Source organism: Manis pentadactyla, chromosome 3 (genome assembly GCF_030020395.1).
Source record: "Manis pentadactyla isolate mManPen7 chromosome 3, mManPen7.hap1, whole genome shotgun sequence".
Classification (NCBI taxonomy): Eukaryota; Metazoa; Chordata; class Mammalia; order Pholidota; family Manidae; genus Manis; species Manis pentadactyla.
Genome location: NC_080021.1, coordinates 216,108,737 through 216,126,412, shown reverse-complemented (window position 1 = coordinate 216,126,412; position 17,676 = coordinate 216,108,737). Strand labels below are relative to the sequence as shown.

The 17,676-nt window shown below is 60.8% G+C and overlaps 2 protein-coding genes and 1 long non-coding RNA gene across 11 annotated transcripts in view; 1 reads left to right on the top strand and 2 right to left on the bottom strand.

Annotated features, from left to right (window-relative positions):
- Positions 1–2,020, bottom strand: part of ASS1 (argininosuccinate synthase 1) — a 48,831-nt gene extending 46,811 nt beyond the window's left edge. For 2 of the 3 annotated variants that reach the window (XR_005030512.2, XM_036913575.2), the window contains exon 1: positions 1,923–2,020. The gene's annotated coding sequence lies outside the window, so the exon portion shown is untranslated. The remainder of the gene's footprint in view (positions 1–1,922) is intronic. The other variant, XM_036913574.2, reaches the window with a different exon arrangement.
- Positions 2,021–2,143: 123 nt separating this feature from the next.
- LOC118926552 (uncharacterized) lies at positions 2,144–15,626 on the top strand. 6 transcript variants are annotated; one of them, XR_005030517.2, is made up of 6 exons: positions 2,144–2,310; positions 7,197–7,990; positions 13,628–13,683; positions 14,435–14,479; positions 15,012–15,157; positions 15,491–15,626. It is a non-coding gene; the product is annotated as an uncharacterized LOC118926552 (long non-coding RNA). The 6 variants fall into 6 exon arrangements; XR_008996668.1 differs by having other exon boundaries at positions 15,007–15,157; XR_005030515.2 differs by having other exon boundaries at positions 14,946–15,157.
- Positions 7,398–17,676, bottom strand: part of HMCN2 (hemicentin 2) — a 134,661-nt gene continuing 124,382 nt past the window's right edge. Inside the window, exons 87-98 of one of the 2 annotated variants that reach the window (XM_036913576.2) lie at positions 17,256–17,405; positions 15,706–15,843; positions 15,479–15,600; positions 14,864–15,101; positions 14,029–14,091; positions 13,776–13,898; positions 12,895–13,029; positions 11,744–11,872; positions 10,897–11,217; positions 10,106–10,225; positions 9,161–9,287; positions 7,398–8,239 (exon numbers count right to left, since the gene is read on the bottom strand). In XM_036913576.2, coding sequence (XP_036769471.2) covers positions 7,894–8,239; positions 9,161–9,287; positions 10,106–10,225; positions 10,897–11,217; positions 11,744–11,872; positions 12,895–13,029; positions 13,776–13,898; positions 14,029–14,091; positions 14,864–15,101; positions 15,479–15,600; positions 15,706–15,843; positions 17,256–17,405 — 2,012 coding nt within the window. In that variant the 3' untranslated portion in view covers positions 7,398–7,893. The remainder of the gene's footprint in view (positions 8,240–9,160; positions 9,288–10,105; positions 10,226–10,896; positions 11,218–11,743; positions 11,873–12,894; positions 13,030–13,775; positions 13,899–14,028; positions 14,092–14,863; positions 15,102–15,478; positions 15,601–15,705; positions 15,844–17,255; positions 17,406–17,676) is intronic. The other variant, XM_036913577.2, reaches the window with a different exon arrangement.

Below are 17,676 nucleotides of genomic sequence, written 5' to 3'. Positions count from 1 at the left end.
CTCATCCACTGATTCTACCGATAACACTGAAAAGCTTATGGGCACCTGCCCCGCAGGAGGCGGGGAGTCAGGGCCTGGAAGATCAAACTTGCCCGAAGTGTCACAGCACAAATCAGAGCCTTAGGCTCTGAACTCCCACGAGTGTACCTCTTTCCGCATGGGTGCCCACAGGTAAGGCGCCTCAGGGGCTGTGCGCTCACATGAAAGCATCTGGCTGTCTGGCTTGCCTCCCAGTTCTCATGGGGCAAAGATGAGATGGGACATGGGGAAGTGCTGGCACAGCAGGTGAGTCTGGGCCTGGCCCCCCAACGTGAGTCATGCTCCTGGGGCCCCGGGCCAGGGGAAATGGCTTCCATCAGAGCCAAGTGGGCACACAAGCCCAGAGGAGGCATGCAGTCCTCGGAGGGGCTCAGACTGTGCTGGGGGGGCTTCCCTCCTCTACCGGAGCCCGCATCTGCCGGAGTCTAGGCACCCAGTGGGCAGACCCTGTAACTCAGTCACTTGCACTGAGCAGAGCCAGACTTGCTTCTTAGCACAATGCATGGGTCGCTTCACCTGAGACAGGTTCCCGCCTCAACCCCAGGCTCCCCTGCCCTGGCTCCAAGACCCAGATGGAGGGGCAAGGAACTTTAGAATAGCGACTCCCCCAGTTCACACCTGTTGTCAAAGTTCCCATCCCTTCTGTGGCTGTTTCTGCCTCTACCGCCTCCCTCCCATGCCAGAACCTACAATAGGTGAGCAGGGAGCCTGTCTTGCTCCATGGCCTCCGTGGGGCACCACAAGGTGAGGCCTGCCCCAGACAGATAAGGAATGGATGGACCCAGGCATTCTCCGCAGCCTCTGGCAGAGGGAGAAACCCAGGTCCCACGCAGTTGTGCCCGCCTTTCCGGCTACAGTCTGCTGGCTTCCAGAACCTGCCCTCTCCTGTGACCAGCGTGGGCTGAGAGGGAGGGATCAGAGCCCAGGGCCTATGATCCATCCCTGGATGGGGGGACAGGTTTGTTCCTGCACAAGGTGTACAGAGAGCTGCGAGGTTCCAGAGATGCCCCACTTACGGAGAGGGGCCCTGTGCTGGCCCGTCACGGGACCTCCCCGGGAAGAGTCCCGTTGGGGTGGGAGAGGAGTTTCCTCCACTTCCCAATGGCCGCCCTCGCAAGGGGCCAAAGGCAACAGCCACCCGGACGGCGGCCGTTTCCTGTGCAGCGGCCCCTCCCACAGCCGGGAGCCCGGGGCCCTCTGGAAACCTGGCCGGGCGGCGGGGGGCCTGGCCGGAGCACGCAGATCCCTTTCGGAGGCAGAGCCAGGCGACCGACGCCCTCCGCAGGGGAGGGCGCCCAGTCGCACCCCAGGCCCTGGGGCAGGCAGCCCGGGTTAGGGACCCCCCGCCCGGGGTTTACTGAGGCCAGGGGCTATGGGGGGAGATGCTACGCCCAAGCCCCGGGGGAGAGGGGCAGGGGTGGGCTTGAAACTCTGGTTTCACGCAGAGATAAAGGAGGAAACACGGACGGGGGTGGGTACGACAGAGGGGGCGAGAGAACTGGGAGTTCCACACCCTCGGGAACCCCGAGATCTCCTTTTGGGGGGTTCACGGCATAGAGGAAGCAGGAGTAGAGAAGAAAAATCCAGAAGGACCTCGGCCCGCCAGAGTCAAATAGCCGGATCTGCCCCTCAGACCCCAGTCGCGACCGCGCCCCATCCCAGGGACCCGAGGGGCCCAGGAACCAGGCCGCCAGCTGTTCAGCTACAGGAGCTGGAGCGTCGGCCTCCTTCCCTCCCGCGCAGGTGCGAGCCCGGGGCGCGCGCCACTCGCGGTCAGCTCTGTCCCGCCCGCGCGGCCCCCCCGGCCTCCGCCGCTCGCTCTCGGGGGGCTCCGGGCAGTGGGAAGGGGACCCTGGGCCCGTCCCGCGCAGGACGCTCCTTACCGGGGCCCAGGCGGTGGTGGCTGGCGACAGAGCAGGGCGCTGGCAGCGCGCATCGCGGGTTATAAGCACCTGGTCCGGGGGAACGCGGGGAGTCGCGCGCGGCAGGCCCCGCCCCCTGGAGGAGCCGCTCCGCGCCCGCCGCCGGGCGAGTGGGCGGGGCCCCGCCTCCCTCCGTCCTCGCCCCGCCCCGCCCCTCCTCCCCCGCCCCACCCACGCCCTCCCCTCCGGGGCGACACATCCCCCCTAGGGCGAGTCGGGGCGCGGGGTGCGGGTCCCCTCGCCGTGGCCCGCGGGCAGGCGGCTCCTTGGTGCGGCAGCGACTGGTACCCGCAACTCTCGCACGGTGACTAAAGCTGTCCTGCCAGAAACTTGCCGCCGGGCCCGTGGGGTGAGCATTCCAGCGCTTCGGGGTGGGGTAAAAGCCCCTTAGGCGCGGCGAGTCTGACGCCACCTTATCCCGCGGTGGCTTTCCTGCGGGCCTCGAACCCCTCCCTTCCCCCCAACAGTGGGCCCTGTGAACCGGAGCCCGTGGTGCCGGTAAGAAAACCGAAGTGGCCCTGGAGGGTGGGCGTTTCATTCCGCAGTCCAGGGCTGGCCCCTGGCAGACTCCCCAGAGCCCGGCACCTGACCAAACTCTCGAGGGCACCCAGTAAATAATAGGACACTGGCAGCAGGGAAAGTGGGGGTTCACAGCGGTGAAGCTTCTTGCTTGCATGAAGAACTTGGGAGCTGTGACCCGAGTCTGGCCTTGGAAGGTTCTGCGCCTCAGAAGTTTGCCAGCCTGGTTTACAGGCCCCAAAGCACCAGTCACGACAACCAGAGCCCAGTGAAACAGTGGGGGCCGACCAGTCCGAGGCAGCATGCAGCCAGGACTGACCCCAAATCCTTCTGGTCCTGAACCCCCTAGGAGATGGGAACCCTGGGCCACACCTGCTGGGCTTGCCCTTCAACCATCTTGGGAACAAAAATGTGGGCGGGGGCATGCTGGGTGATGTTAAGGAGGCAGCCCTGTCCCAGGCCTCCTCCTGCAACCAAGGAGCAGCCAGAGAAAGGGACCTGGGCAGCGGGGGGATAGAGAGGGGCGAGGCAGCTTGCTTAGTCGCTCTCCGCCCCTCTGACGGTCCTCCCCCTAGCCCCCCATGCCTAGTCCTCAAGCACTAGTCATGGCCAGGTTAGTAGCTGTGAGTCCCTCAGGAGGGAAAAGGCATCAAACCAATTTACCAGCAAGGCCAGAGCTTTAAGTCCCCATGAATCGCCTACCCTCTGGTTCCCAAACCCCAGTAGTGGCCCTAATGTCGAGGGGATCCTTGTGAGCCGTGTGGTGCTGGGTGACTGTGGGTGGAATGCCAGCTGGCTCCTTAACTCACTCCCTGGGCCATCTCGGGGCCTTGCACACTAGCAGGACGCCAGTAGGAGCAGCCCCCAAACGCTATACCTACAGCAGCCAACAGCCTGGGGCAGGCTCTTTCCCTTGCACAGCTGCCAAGGGGAAGTGAGCATTTGCTGTCTTGTCTAAGTTTCCATCCCATGACTTTGTGCTTAGTCCTCTTTTCTTCCTTTAAGATGTCACTGCCCTTTAAGAAAGTTGGGGAGGGCATGGGTAGGTAGGGATCACCTCCTTGTAGTTATTACAGAGGAAGTACAGAGGGAAACTGAGGCAGTAAGGCCTAATTTCTCTCAAGTTCTCCCAAATCAGTGGTGGCCCCAGAGGGAAGCCCTGTTACCCATACTTCATGAAGAGCATAGGGTGAGGGATGAGCCCCTGCCAGTCTAGGATGTGGGGCCCGGGGCCCGGGGAAGGAAGAAGAGGTAAGGTCAGTATTCTCTAGGACAACGCGTCACCAGTCTGTCCCTCATTACTCTGACGATCAGCTCTCGAGCGCTGTGCGTCCTCTGTCCTCCCTGTTACGTTCCAGCTGCACTGGCCAGCTTGTGGTTCCTTCACCGGGTCAAGCTCTCTCTTGCCTTGTGGTCTTTGCATATACTGTTCCCTGGGGAGGCTTCCTCCCAGCAAATCAGCCCCTGGTCATATCCTCTCTCTCTTGCTGCCAATATGAGGATGCAGAATAGAGCAACATGAGGGCCCTGGTCCCTCCTCCCTCCCCGCACTGTGGTTGTCTTAGGTCACTGTCACCTCTCACCTGTACCTCTGCAGGAGATGCCTAACCTGTCTTCTTGCTTATGCTCAGCACCCTCTCTAATCCACCCTCCACACTGCAGCCAGGATGGCTTTTCTAAGTTGGCTTTGACTGTTGTGACCACTTGTCTGAACTGCTGAAGGCCATGCTCAGTGGATGTGATCTTATTAGACCTACCCCCGCCCCCTGCCCGACCTACAGCCTGTGCACCTGACCAGGGAGTAGGTGCCTCTTGTCTTCTGTCTGCCCTCTGCCACTCAAGGGCTCTGCACCTGCTGGTCCTGGAGGAGCCTGGGTGTGTAGAGACCCCAAGCACCTCACCCTACAGCCATATCATGGTTGGCCCCAGATGCCACTTCGCCACTGCCCAGTCCTGAATACTGGCCCCAGGAGTAGAGAATGTCCTCTAGGCTGGATCCCACGTTGCCAGTCCCTATGCAGAGCGAACACAGAGTCCAGTTGTTGGGTTTTTGGAAAAGCTGCATCGGGGAGTTTAATGAGTGACCTGCAGGGCTGTTTTCCACCCCTGATGGTACAGAACAGCCTCGGAGGTCAGGGGGCTGGGTGGCTGGATGGGGCCCTGGCCCACGACGGCCAACAGCTGGAAAAGCAGAACTGGAGAACACCCTCTTGGAGCTGGCTCCAGCGGCAGCTCCCTTGGGAGGCACCTCCTCTACCGGGTGACCACCCCTGTGGATGTGGGCAGGGTGGGCAGAGTGGGGGGGCATGAGGCTGGAATCACAGCCTGGATTCCAGGCCAAGTCTGCCACTGGCCTGCTGCAGGACTTTGAGCAATGACTGCTTTTCCTCAGCCTCTGTTTCATAGCCCCAAACAGGGAATTAGGAGAAGGTAGGGGAGGAAGGAGGCCAGACAGAACGATTCTCCCTTGCAGCAAATCATGTCTTGAATTGCTGGGGTTCCTCCTCTTGGCCCTGCTCCCAGCCCTCCCTCTCCTCCCCCATCCTCCTTCCTTGGAGAATGGAGGCAGGGGAGCCTGGAGCCTAGAGCCTCCTTGACGGGCCTGGGTTGAGTTCTTCTCCCCTCCAGGCTGTGTGAGCTTGGACAAGTGGCTCACCTCTGAGCCCCCATTCCCTCATCTGTGAAATGGGTATACTACGTCTTGCCTCGAGCTCCTGGGAGAATTAAATACACCTGGGTGCATAAGGCACTGGACATTCAGCAAATGGCAGTTTTACACACACAAAGGGCCAGGAGGAGACTGGGGGGAGGTGCAGGCAAGAGCGAGTAGGGGTGGAAGAGTCAAGAGTCTGAGATGCCTCCCCGTCTGCAGGCCCACAGCCCCAGGCTGGCCCTCTCCTGGGCTGCAAAGTCCCTGGCTCCATAAAAAATTAACAGCTCAGCAAAGGGCAGGGTTCAGGTGTGACCTATGGTCCCTAGGGTTGCACAAAGAGTGGCATTCAGCCCTAGGAATGTCCTTACAGGAGGGCCCTGCACGAATGGGGCTGGTGGGGGGCGGGGGAGGGGGTTGGGAAGCCCCTCCTGCCTAAAACCCGCCATTAGAGTCTTCAACAATTTAAACCAGGGGTGGGCAAACTTTGGGCTGCACTTGTTTTTACAAAGCCTGCAAGCTAAGAATGTTTTTTGCATGTGTAAATAGTTAAAAAAAAAAAATCAAAGAAAAATATTTCATGGTATGTGAAAATTATATGAACTTCCTATGTAAGTGGCCATCAGCGAAGTCTTTGGCAGAGAGCCACGCTCGTTCGTGTTGCCTGTGGCCACTCTCGCATTGCAGTGGTGAGGAGAGTAGTTTCGACAGGGACTGTATGTTCCACAAAGCCAAAAACATTCACTATCTGGACCTTCAGAGCAAACATTGGCAGACCCTGGTTTAAAAGAAACCAGCTTTGAAAGTGGGAGTGCCCTGGGGGCGATGAGGCTGGCCTGTTAGGTGGGAGTCAGCAGTCCCTGTCTAACCATTAACCAGTCCTTTGTCAGGCAAGTGACTGGGTCATGTCCCCTCTCTGAGCCTCCTTGTAAAAGAGACACAGCAATTTCTTCTCTGTTTTTGCCAGCACTGGGAAGGCTGCAGTTACATAGTCTGATTGTCATTAATCCCGTCATGGAAAATAAGACAGCTGTCCTGGGCACCTGGGCGAGAGATTGAGGATGCTAAGGGGAGGTGACAGTGTCACACTGAGCCAGAGGAGCAGGGAGAAGGGATCCTGTCTTTTCGAAATCACATACAAAAGAGACTCTTATCTTACTAAGCTGATGGACAGTGACTGTAATGGTGGGGGGGACTTGGTGAAGGGGGGAGCCTAGTAAACATAATGTTCTTCATGTAATTGTAGATTAATGATAACAAAAAAAAAAAAAGAGAGAGAGACAGGCTCTTTCTGCCAGAGGCTGCGGCTGGGTGCAGCCAGCCACACTGGGTGGAGTTGCTGAGGCAGGAGCTGCAGCCAGCCCAGGGAGGGGGCCAGGATGGGGCGGTGGGCGGGGAAGCACAAGTGGACCTCTGCTGGCTGCCCTGAGGCTCGCCTCCATCCTAGCACACTGGACACCTGCCAGCTCATACACAGATCTTCCAGTCTTGTCCTTCCCCAGCTCACCCTGTCAAAGCCAAAGTCCCTAGAGTCGCCCCAAGGCCTCACACCTTTCTGATGGCACCTTCTTGTTCCTTCCCCCACTTCCCCCCACCACAGCCCCCTCCACCTCCTTGCCAGACCTCCACCACCGAGCACCCTCCTGCCCAGACCTTGGTACTTGCCGTCCCCCCAGCCAGAACACCCTTCCTGCAGATGTCTGCGTGGCATTCTCCCTCGCCTTCAGGCCTCTGTTCGAATGCCACCTGTCACTGAGGCTCACCCTGGCCGGCCTATTAAAAACTGCCCCCTAACCTCTGCCCCCACCTTTCCAACTTAGTTTTTCTCCTTGCAAGGCTCACTGACAGGTACACGTGCTCCTCTTCATTTCCCTACCGTTTCTAAGCCCTTGGCATGGGCACAGGGGTGCTGTGTTCACTGCCTGGCACAGCAGTAGGCCTTAAGGAATCTTTAGTGGATGAGTAAATGACTGAATTTAATTAAGAATTATTCTTAATTAACAATTACTTTTTGCTACCATGTAACCTGAGTAACACGTTTCATTCTCATTTAATTCTCTCCACAGCCCAATGGGAGGGGAGGCCCTCCTGTCATCTTCATATTTTTGGATGGGGAAACAGCCCAGAGAAGTGCCTGGATCACCCTACTCCTAAGGAGGCCAGCTGCTGGACTCCTACTCCAGTGCTCCTGGACCACAAGGGTGGTGGCCTCCCTCCCAGCCAAGCCCCTCCTTACCAAAGCAAAATAATTGGACGAAGAAATAGAGTTGGTTAAAAGCAAACGTTTTTATATTATACATACACACGCATGCTGAATTCAGGACAACCGTGCCAGGTGTGGGCTGGTGATAGCTGCTGCCACCCCACGGAGGCTGCCCCTCCCCTCGAGCGTCCTGGTGAGCTGTGTCCCAGTCCAGACCACTCTGGGGCTTGGGGCAAACCTGGAGGAGCCCGTCAGACATGTAGGCTTCACCCCAGCCCTGCTTGCAGGCTTGCCGCCTAAGGGCAGCCTTACTTGACTGCAGGGCTGCACCCCAGGGGGATGGGAGTGGAGGGGAGCTGCCCTGGGGTCAAGGCTGCATGCAGGGTTATGTTTGCCGAAGGGCCCGGGATGGTGACGCACGGAGGCATGAGATGACATTGTTTGCGAGGACAGGTGGTGTGGGTAAGGGCCACTAGGACCGTGGGGGTTGGGCCGGCTCCTCCCTGTCCCCCATCCCTGGGAGTCACTGGCCCAAATGCTGCTGTCAACGACCGCACCCCTCAGTAGGGGTAGGGCGACACGTTGATGAGCAGGACGAAGACGTTTTGGTGGCGCGGCGCTGCGGCGCGCACGGTGAGCCGGTAGAGGCCGGAGCGGGTGAGCGCGCGGCGGGTGTAGACAGCGCCTTGGCCCGCACGCAGCCGGCGCAGCGCGAAAGGGCTGCGCGGGTCGGGCTCGAGCACGCTGAGCTCCGTGCGGTTGGCGGGGACGCCGGCCTCGGAGAAGGCGGCGAGGCGGGCCACGTCGTGGTGGGCGCGCACGCCCAGGGGCAGCGGGAGCAGCCTGTACTGCAGCGTGGAGGGGCCGCCCGCGCCGCAGTCCTGCGAGCAGCGCCGGAAGCATGTCCTGCGGGCGGGACAGACCCACCGACTCCTGGTTGCCATTGGAGTGGGACCAGCTGCGTAAACCTGGCCTCACCGCGGCACCCAAGTGCCTTCTCTACAGGCGCCACTGTGGGGCCCACTTTAGAGATGAGAAAACAGGCCTGAAGAAGCCAGAGCAGGTTCCCCCAGCAGACTTGCCCAGACCATGCCCTGGGGCAGCCATAAAACCTCCCAGGTCCCCCCACCCCCCGCCAGCCCCCATACACCCCCCAACCACCCTAACCCAGAGCTGAGTCACACTGTGGATTTGCATTGGTGTGGGGGCTTCAAAGACACACGCTCAGTCTTGCCAAGGGCATCCAGTACCCACCCCCATGGGAGATGACAGCTACTGGGGCTGGTCACCGCCCCAGGATACTTTCCCAAGCACTGCAGTGCCCGCACGTTGGCCAGGATCCCCATGTCTCTGCATGTTGATGAGTGTCTGTGGCCACACCGAGTGGGGAGGAAATGTGTTTTGTGCTTGTGTGCACATGTGTGTCTGAGTCCTGGGGTTTTGTGTGGGTTCCTGGGGGCATTTCTGGGCTTGTGTTGGCCCTGTGCCGTTTGTCTGCATGTATGCCTGTGTCCCCATGGACCCTGTGTGTGACTCTCTCCACCCCCGTCCAGGTCTCGCCCGACTCTGACCTCTCCCAGGCCCAGTGCCCCATGCCCCAGCTGCAGTGCCCCCCAACCGCCGTGTGGTAAATGACAGCACCCAGGTGAGCTGAGCCCCGGGTGGCTGCAGAAAGATGTACTCCAGGGGGTCATGCTGCCCTGTGGGCACAGAGGTCCTGCTCAGGAGTTCTGACAGGGTTCAGGCCCTGGCCCAGGAGGGCCTCACAGGAGCAGCCCCTGGCAGACAGGGTGCCCCAGTCTGCCGCCAAGTTGACTGAGCCCTTACCCTGGGCTGGAGCCCTGCCGGTAGGTGGCAGGACATGGCGTGTCCACACACTGGTAGCTGCCTCGGGTGTTGAAGCACATCTGGCTGGGCCCACACTCGATGCCGTCCTCCTCACACTCATTGATGTCTGGGTGAGGAGGATGGCGGAGAGATGGTGGGTAAAAAGACGAGCCAAGGGGAAGGGCCGAGGGCAGGAGCCAAGAAGCCGTGGGGCAGGGGGTTCAGTGGGAGAGAAATGCCTTCAGAGGACCAGTGAGGGGGCGGCCCCTCCTTTTGTCTCCAGCCAGCCCGACCCATGACAGCTCAGTCAGCAGGCCCCAGCACGTCCCGTCCCCAGGAGGGCATCCTGGGGGCCCTGAGCCTCCAGCTGGGTTGCAGAGCTTGGGAGGAATGAGGGCTGCCTTGGGGCCTGGAGCGCCCAGTGCCCGTGACCCCGTCTGCCTCAGTGGAAGCCCCATTCTTCTCAGAGGGCATTCACTGCCCGCCTGACAGAGGAGGGACAGGGCGGGCGCTTACAGAGGGCAGCAGCATGATGGGCCGAGCTGGGAGCATGTTAGGGAAAGGACTTCACCACCATCACCAGCATGGCTCTGTGCCCACCCTCTGCATATCTCATCCAGCCATTCAGGGGGATGGTAGCCCCACTTCAGCAGGTCGAAGCTCGGAGAGATGAAGCGACTTGCCCAGGGATACACAGCAGAGATTCAAGAGACTCCCAGGGCTGCGCACACCATCTCCCGGCTCCTGCTTAGAGTGGGTTCTGGCCGGCTGTGGGCACCTGGGGCGGTCACTGAACCCCTCTGGGCTCGTCTCCCTGCTCCTCCCTCACATGGGATGGTGGAGAAGGGCCGGGAGACCAGACTGGGTGAGACAGGGGCCTTCCCATGAAGCCCTGCCCTGGCCCCTGGGCATCTGGGCGGGCATCCTGCCCCCGCGGCGGCTCACCTTGGCAGTTCTTCCCGCTGGGGAGGAGGCGGTAGCCGGCGGGACAGAGGCACTGGTAGCTGCCCTCAGTGTTTCGGCAGGTGTGCTGGCACAGGTTCCTCACCCGGCACTCGTCCAGGTCTGGGCAAGGCCCGGGGGTGGGGGCGGAGGCAGAGACACCGAGTCACAGACACCCAGGCGCCCAGCTCGGGGCAAGCCAGGAATGCTCTCCCCACGACGCCCCACCCAGCCCTGGGTTTAGGGTTAGCAGAGACCCTGGGCCCAGTGAGAGTGGGGAACCCCCCCGCCCACCTCACGGTGAATGCTGAAGCGCGCCCACCCCAAGGCTTCCCCCATTCCCCTGTGCTGCCCAGCGCAGGCCTCCGTGGGGTGAGGGGCTCTCCCCGATGCCCCCCAGGCCCTGCTCGTATTCTCGTGTCACCCTGGAACATTCTCCTTCACTCCTGAAAATCTCCCTGACTGCTTCACCTCTGAACACCAAAAGGAGCGTTTCTCAAAGTGGGTTCTCAGGAACATTTGCCCAGAAGCCCTTATACCTCTGCACAAAGTGTCCTGAAGTCAAATGGTTTGGCAAATACTCCATCCCCCTCTTGGGAGCCCCTTGCGCATGAGCGCAGCCAGGGCTCTGGGATGTGCAGCGAGGAGGCGACTGTCCGCCTGTACCACTCACCCCGCTTGCCCACCCACTGTGGGCTTCTGAACACAGGGCATGGTGCCCTCACACCCGGTGTGGGAGCCGAGACAGCGCAGTGGGGCGTGTCCCCAGTGGGAGGCCTGGGGCCGGGCCTTACCTGAGCAGACGCCGCTCTGCCGGATGAAGCCAAGGGGGCACCAGGCCCGGCCTGCACCGCTCAGGGCTCTAAGGCCTGGCCGGAGGGAGACCCAGGCACGGTAGGAGCCACTGGGGATGGGGACACGCGACCGCAGCCAGGGCACCAAGGGGCCCCGGTGGCTGATGGTGGTCACATTTCGTCCACTCCACTCCAGCGGGGTGCAGGTCCTGCCGTCGCGAGAGAGGGCCTGGCCCGGTGGGCACAGGCAGCGGTAGCCACCCTGCAGATTGTGGCACTGGTAGGCGCAGGCCCTGGGCAGTTGGAGGCACTCGTTGATATCTGGAAGGGAGCAGGGCCCGGCAGGGTGGCTCAGGGCTTGCCGCAGACTCCAGGGCGCCAGCAGCCTCTCTCGCTCTCAGACCTTCCCCGGAATCCAGCTGCCTCCCCGGCGGCATGCAGGCCTGACCCTGAGCTTCCCCCCTGGAACCCCAGCCTCCTCTCCACCCGGCCTCTTCTGCTCTCAGAGACCCCACCTCCCGGGCTCTGAGCCCCATCCCAGACTCTGCTGTCCCCTTCCTTCCCCGCCCTGGTGGGGCTCATGCTACCTGCTATGCCTCTCTGAGGTGCACCCACCCCTCTCCACCCTCCTCCTCCTCCCAGCTCCCAGGGAGGGTGGGCTTGCTGGGCAGGGGGTGACCTTTGGTGCAACACAGCAGGAAAAGCTCCATCAGGCCCGTGCTGCGTGCACGTCAGTGGGCGCTGCTGTTCTGTTGTTCACAGAATTCCACACTGCCCTGGTCATAAATGCTCCCTGCCCAGGAGCTGGGGGTGCTGACCAGGGCCCCAGAGGGTCAGTGTTCCATACCTAGGCAGGGCAGGCCCGGGCCCTGGATCCGGTAGCCCCTGGGGCAGCCGCAGCGGTGCCCGCCTGAAGTGTTCTCACAGATCTGGTTGTAGTGACAGTCGTGCACCTGCTCCAGACACTCGTCCACATCTGGGAGGCAGAGGCGGGGCTGAGCCCTCGCCCCCACCTCCAAGGCTGTGCCTCTCCACATCGGCGCCTCATCCCTGTCCCTTTCTCCAACCTGAGCGCCACCAGGTGGATGTCAACTTTGCAACTGCCCCTCCCAATTATACCAGGTAGGAAGGTTCTGGGTCTGAAGGAAAGAAGGGGCTTAAAAGGTCAGCTGTGCAGGCAGAGAGCCCTGACTTTGGGCCAAGCTCTGCTGTATATCTTAGTCCTTGAACAAGAGGATTCCTCTGAGCCCCAGTTTTCTCATCTGTAAGGAGGGGTCAGGATAGGACCTCTTCAAGGGGTCATGGTGAGACAACTGGATCATGAATGTGAGGGGCTTAGGAGCCTGGCACAATGCCCCCCCCCAAGCATGAGGAGAAGAGGGGGTGGTAGGGCACAAGGCAGGCAGGAAGCAGGAGAGTCCTGTGGATGGTCAGGGTCCTCAGAGGGCTACAGGCCATGAAACAGGATGACCACCTCTTCTGGGTTCAGGTTCCAGCACTTTCCCCTCCATTGCTGGCCTCTCTCTCGGGAGCCGGGAGGGCCTGTGATCATGAAACTGTAGAATGCCACAGCAGGAAGGACCCGGAGGCCACCCATCCAGTGGTGGCACCTAGGTTTCATCTCGAAGGCCAACTGATTCACAGTGGCTGATGGAGACACTGTGCTGAGGAGGACTCAGAGGCCGTCTCTAGGCTGGGCCATGAGCCATGAGGGGAAACAGGTGTTTGCCACCCCTGACCTGGTCCCCTTTCATGGGACAGATGAGAAACCTGAGCCCCAGAAATGAAAGACACACTCTCAGGGTATTCAAGTCACCAGCAGCCAGGCCAGGCCGGGCCTCAGACCTTCTGAGCTCAGGCTTTCTCCCTCCCTCTGCCAAGAGGGTTCCAGTTGCCCTCAGGGCCCAGAGTCCCAGTGACACACAATATCCCTCCACTGAACCTGGCAACCATTGGGTTCCCAGGAATAGGGCCAGCTCCACACCATGCCCCGGTCACCTTCACAGCTGGCCCCGTCAGCAGCCACCCGGAAGCCAGGCCTGCAATCCGGGAGGCAGTGGTAGGTCCCAAGCAGGTTCACGCAGCGCTGTCCTTCTTGGCAAAGGTGGGCATCCCATGCACACTCATCCACATCTGGGGGACAGACAGGGGCAGGGGACTGCATGAACATGTGTCCCCCAGGCCCTCCTTGCCAGTCGAACCCTGGCCCAGCCTACCCATACAGGCTTCAGCCCTAGGCCCAGGAGTCCCTGGCATGAAGGCCCCCACCCCTCCTGCTAGCTCTTTCCATCACCTCACTCCTTTCCCCAGAGACACAGCCCACCCCAAGTGACCTGAGGGCCTTGGCCTGTGGCTTCTGATATAAGCTTTCAGACGATGTCCCTTGGGTGCCCGGCTCGAAGCCCAGTCTGGAGCCTGGCAGTGGTAGGCCCCAGTGGTGGGGGTGGATGGATATAGACTGGGGGATGGGAGGCAGGGACCTCATCTGGACCACGTCCCAGGGTCAGATCTGTCATCCAGCAATTTCATCAAGGGGACAAGGAGAACAAGTGCGGCAGGGGGGTGTCCACTCACTTCCGGCCCCAGTTGGCTGGAAGTGACTGCTGAGCTTCTGAGCCATGTCCAGGCTTAGCAGGTATGAAGGCCATGGGCACATGAGGGCCACACGTATGTCTTTGGGGATCCCTATGGCCCCTGGTACTCAAGCCTCTCCCATCTGCTGCCTTCATAGGAAGTTCCCAGTGGGAACAAGGCATTGGAAACCTCCAGAATAGGCCGTCTCCCAAGGTGTGTGCACCTGGCAAGGGTCTTGGTCCCAGAACCCCTGCACACACCAGGGCCAGGTGCAAGGAGAGCCTCTCCTCCGGTGGCCCACTCACCTCTGCAGCTCCTGCCGTCCCTGGCCAGGGCGAAGCCAGCCGGACAGGAGCAGGAGAAGCGGCCAGGCGCATTGTGGCAGGAGTGGGAGCAGGGGCTGGGGCCGCCAGAGCACTCATCCCTGTCTGGGGTGGGGGCGAGGAGAGATCTGTTGGTCTACACTCACAGACCCTCCTGCCAGCTGGCCGGGACAGGTTGCCCACCCGGACTGAAGGGACTCCCCCATCCATGCCACGGTGTGGGGAGGGCACTCACCCACACAAAACTCTCCCTGGGTGTCCAGCTCAAAACCCTCTGGGCAGCTATCTTCATTCTCTTCTGCAAGGCAAAGGGGACAGGCCCTTAGGACACTGGGGCACCTGAGCCCAAGACACTGGGGACAGAGGGCAGCCCTGGCCACAGCCCAGGCTCCTAGCTCCCTCCTGTGAGGTTGGCAAGGCCGATGCCCCCCTCAGCTGGGTACTCAGCCCCTCTTCTGAGCCAGGCCAAGGCCCAGTGAGTCAGCAAACTGGCTCCTAGCCTAGGGCCGTTGGGGGCGTGTCATGAGGGGCTCCCCGTGGGCTGGCCAGACTACGCTGCAAACACAGGAGAAATCATTCAAGAAAAGGGCAAAGCAGGACAGACAGCCGTGTGTGCAAAACTGCCTCTTGCAAACCTACAGGGGTGAACCTGGCTACTGGCTGTACATGGAGGCTGTGCAGAATGCGTAAGTGATGGTATGTGATGAGGGCAGCAGGCACATTGCAGGGGTGGGACAGACGGGGGTCTGGAGATGAGAAGACCAGACTGCCTACACTACTGTAAGGACAGCACCCTGATAAAGCAGTCGCTCGGGGCCAGGGGAGGGTTTCAGAGACAGCACCTCTGCAGGGCAGGGGCTGTCACGCCCATTTCACTGATGGGGACACTGAGGCTCAGAGAAGGCCAGGGAACTGCCTCCAGAGGTTCCACAGCCAGCAGCCAGGAAGTGGGGAGGTTGGGTTTGCACCAAGGAGGGGTGTCACCTTGGCTTTCAGCCAGGTGCATCTGGGGCCCCTGGCAGGTTTTAAGCAGGAGCAGTCAGGGGAGGAGACAAGGATGAGGGCCTCACCAGCTTGCAGGGCTGTGGTGAGCTGGAAGCGCAGGGCCTCGGCCTTGGGGTCAAAGGCCGAGCTGATGCCTGACGCGTGCAGGTGCTGCACCAGCTGTGGCTGGGGGCCCTGGGCCACGTCGTACTGGATGCTGTGGTTGCAGAGCAGCAGCCCAGGGAGGCTGTCTTGCAGGAAGTGCTGTGTGGAGCCTACAAAGAGCCGGCCGGGCCCCACCTGCACATATTGCTCCTGGAAGTCCTGGAGGAGGAGGAGGAGGAGAAGGAAAATGTCTGGGATTTCAACTTCCAAAGGAGGTGGGACCCTCAGTCCCTCACCCGACTCCAGGGGGATGCTGGGGGTGGGAGCCTGGTGGGCCTTTCAGTTCTTCCTCCAACCAGCTTGGGGTGGGGGGATTTCCTGTTGGCGTTCTTGTTTATGAAATGGGCAGAACACTGTCCCTGAGAGGCTGGGCCCACCGTGTCCTCCCACGAGGTGGCCAAGACACACCTGCCCCTGCTGGGTGTCGGGGGCTGGGTGTCAGGCAGGAATTGGGGCCTGGCTGCTAGGGCATAGTGGGGGTGGCACATCCCATTCTCAAACCCACCCCATCTGCATGCCCAGGGCTGGGCCCCCACCTGCACTTGAAGGTCTGTGTCAGCCAGGCTCTTGGGGACGACGCCACTGACCACCACATCGAGGAGCAGAAAGCCGTCGGGATCCAGGCCCCGGGCCACCTGCGTCATCCTGAGCAGCTCCCCTGCAATCCATGCCCGCCCAGCCTGGAGTCACCACCACAGGGCAGGGGCCCTGGGCTCAGGCCTCACCCCCACCTGGCCCACCCGGGAAGGAGAGCCCCGCTCGCCTGTGGCAAACTCCACGTGTGACTCCTGCCGAAACCTGCCACCTGTCAGGGAGTGGCCGTTCAGGGCATCTCCACTCTCTCCGGCCAGGGTCCAGTAGATGGGGGCGATGGTGACCACGAGCACACGCATCAGAGGCCCTGGACGGGGCGACGCACAGTCAGGCTAGGGCTGGATCATGGGGGCAGCCACGCTCCTGCTCAAAGTCCCTCTGTGGATCCCTGTTCCCCCAGGAGAGCTCAGCCCCTACCGTCACTGCCACGGATCAGAACCTGGGGACCTTGCAGGGTAGTTGTGAAAGATAACAAAATATATTTATACAAAGCAGTGCATGTCACTTGTTGCTATTCAACTCAATGCAGCAACTCTGAAGGTCTACTGTTTCACCATGGAGGACTGCACAGACTGAAACCACACAGGTACTGGACTGAGTGAAAAATCCACCCGTCTCCTACCCTGTGGACACCTTCAGAGGAGCCTGAGAGAGGAAGGGCTGTTCTAAACCACCAACTTTGAAAAAAGAGCCAAAAATTTGCCCTGGACAATGGAATTGCAGACCTTCACATGATGCCTGGTCCTCCTATCGGGGTGGTTGGGGGCAGACTTGGGCCAGGGATGGGAAACTGCTTGGAGCCCAGGGGTGGCCGAGCTTCTCAGCAAAACTGCTGGCTCAGAAGAGAGGTTCAGGAAGACCAGTGTTGAGAGCAGGACCCTCTCAACCTCTCAGCGCCTCTGTGCCCACTCAGCAGACGCTGGTCCAGCCAGCCTCTCTATGGTCCTGCTCCTGACGCAGCCACGTCTGGGCAGCAGCTCACCTCATTTGCTCTCTGCTGACATCAGCCCAGAGTGACCCCCAGCCAAGCCCCTGACCCATCCCCGCCCAGCCTGGAGTCACCACAGGGGAGGGGCCCTGGGCTCAGGCCTCATCCCCACCTGGCCCACCTGGGAAGGAGACCCCAGGTCTGTGGTCGAGGGCAGCGCTGGGGAAGCTGTTTTCCGCAAAGACCCCATCAGCACTGTCCTCTCCCTGAAGACCCCATGGGGGGATACAGGGCCTATTATGTCAGGGTCTGCAGTAGCTCTCCAGAACATTTCTATTTGCTTAGGATAGACTATTTTGTGAATCTGTTTGAAAGGAGACATTTCTTGGTTCCCTGAGCCTTCTAGCTAATTGTATTTTCCACACTTCCCCCTTTCTGTCCCCTCCAGACCATGTCGCTTCATCATTACCGGTGAACTCACCCCTTTTCTTCCAGTTCTTGCCACAACACCTAACACAGCAACCAGAGGTTTCAGAAATCGTGATCTGACCCTGCCTTCACATAACCTGATTCCTGCACACCCTCTCGGTCTGATTCTAACATAGAGATTCCGTTTCGCGGGGAGGTTGTGGGCTTGGGAGGAAGGAGTCTCCTTCGGCCTGGGCCTGAGCTCTCGGAGGCGGCCGGGCTTCCTTTGGGAATGAGGCCTGAGCGAGCCTCTGAATGCAGACTTGGCCTGCACCTGGGTCTGGCACGGGCTGGAGGGTCCCCAGGAGCTGGCCCCCACCTACCCACACTTGCAGGGATGTGGCTGATGCTGCTCCGGATGGCGGTGACCCCGGACCGCGCCTCCCGTTGTACGCTGGTGTTGAGGGTGGCCGCCCCAAGTTCATGGCCATTGATCACCCCGGTCATATTGCCCCGGCTCCCCCGGGGCTCCCCTGTGAGACGACAGTGACGCTGTCCACCTCTGTGCCCTCCAGGTAAGCAGCTACGAGCATCATTTGCATTTCACAAAGGAGTAACTGAGGCTCAGAGAGGCGAGTGAATCTGCACAAGGGCACATCGCTAATGGGTGATGGACTCGACGCCCAGGGGTTCCAGGCTCTGGGAGAGAAGGGAGGATTGGAGAGGAGCCGGGGATGGCGCTGGCTTCTGCCTCTGGCTCTGCCATCACCTTCCTGGGAACCTGGGTAAGTCAGGCCCCCAAGC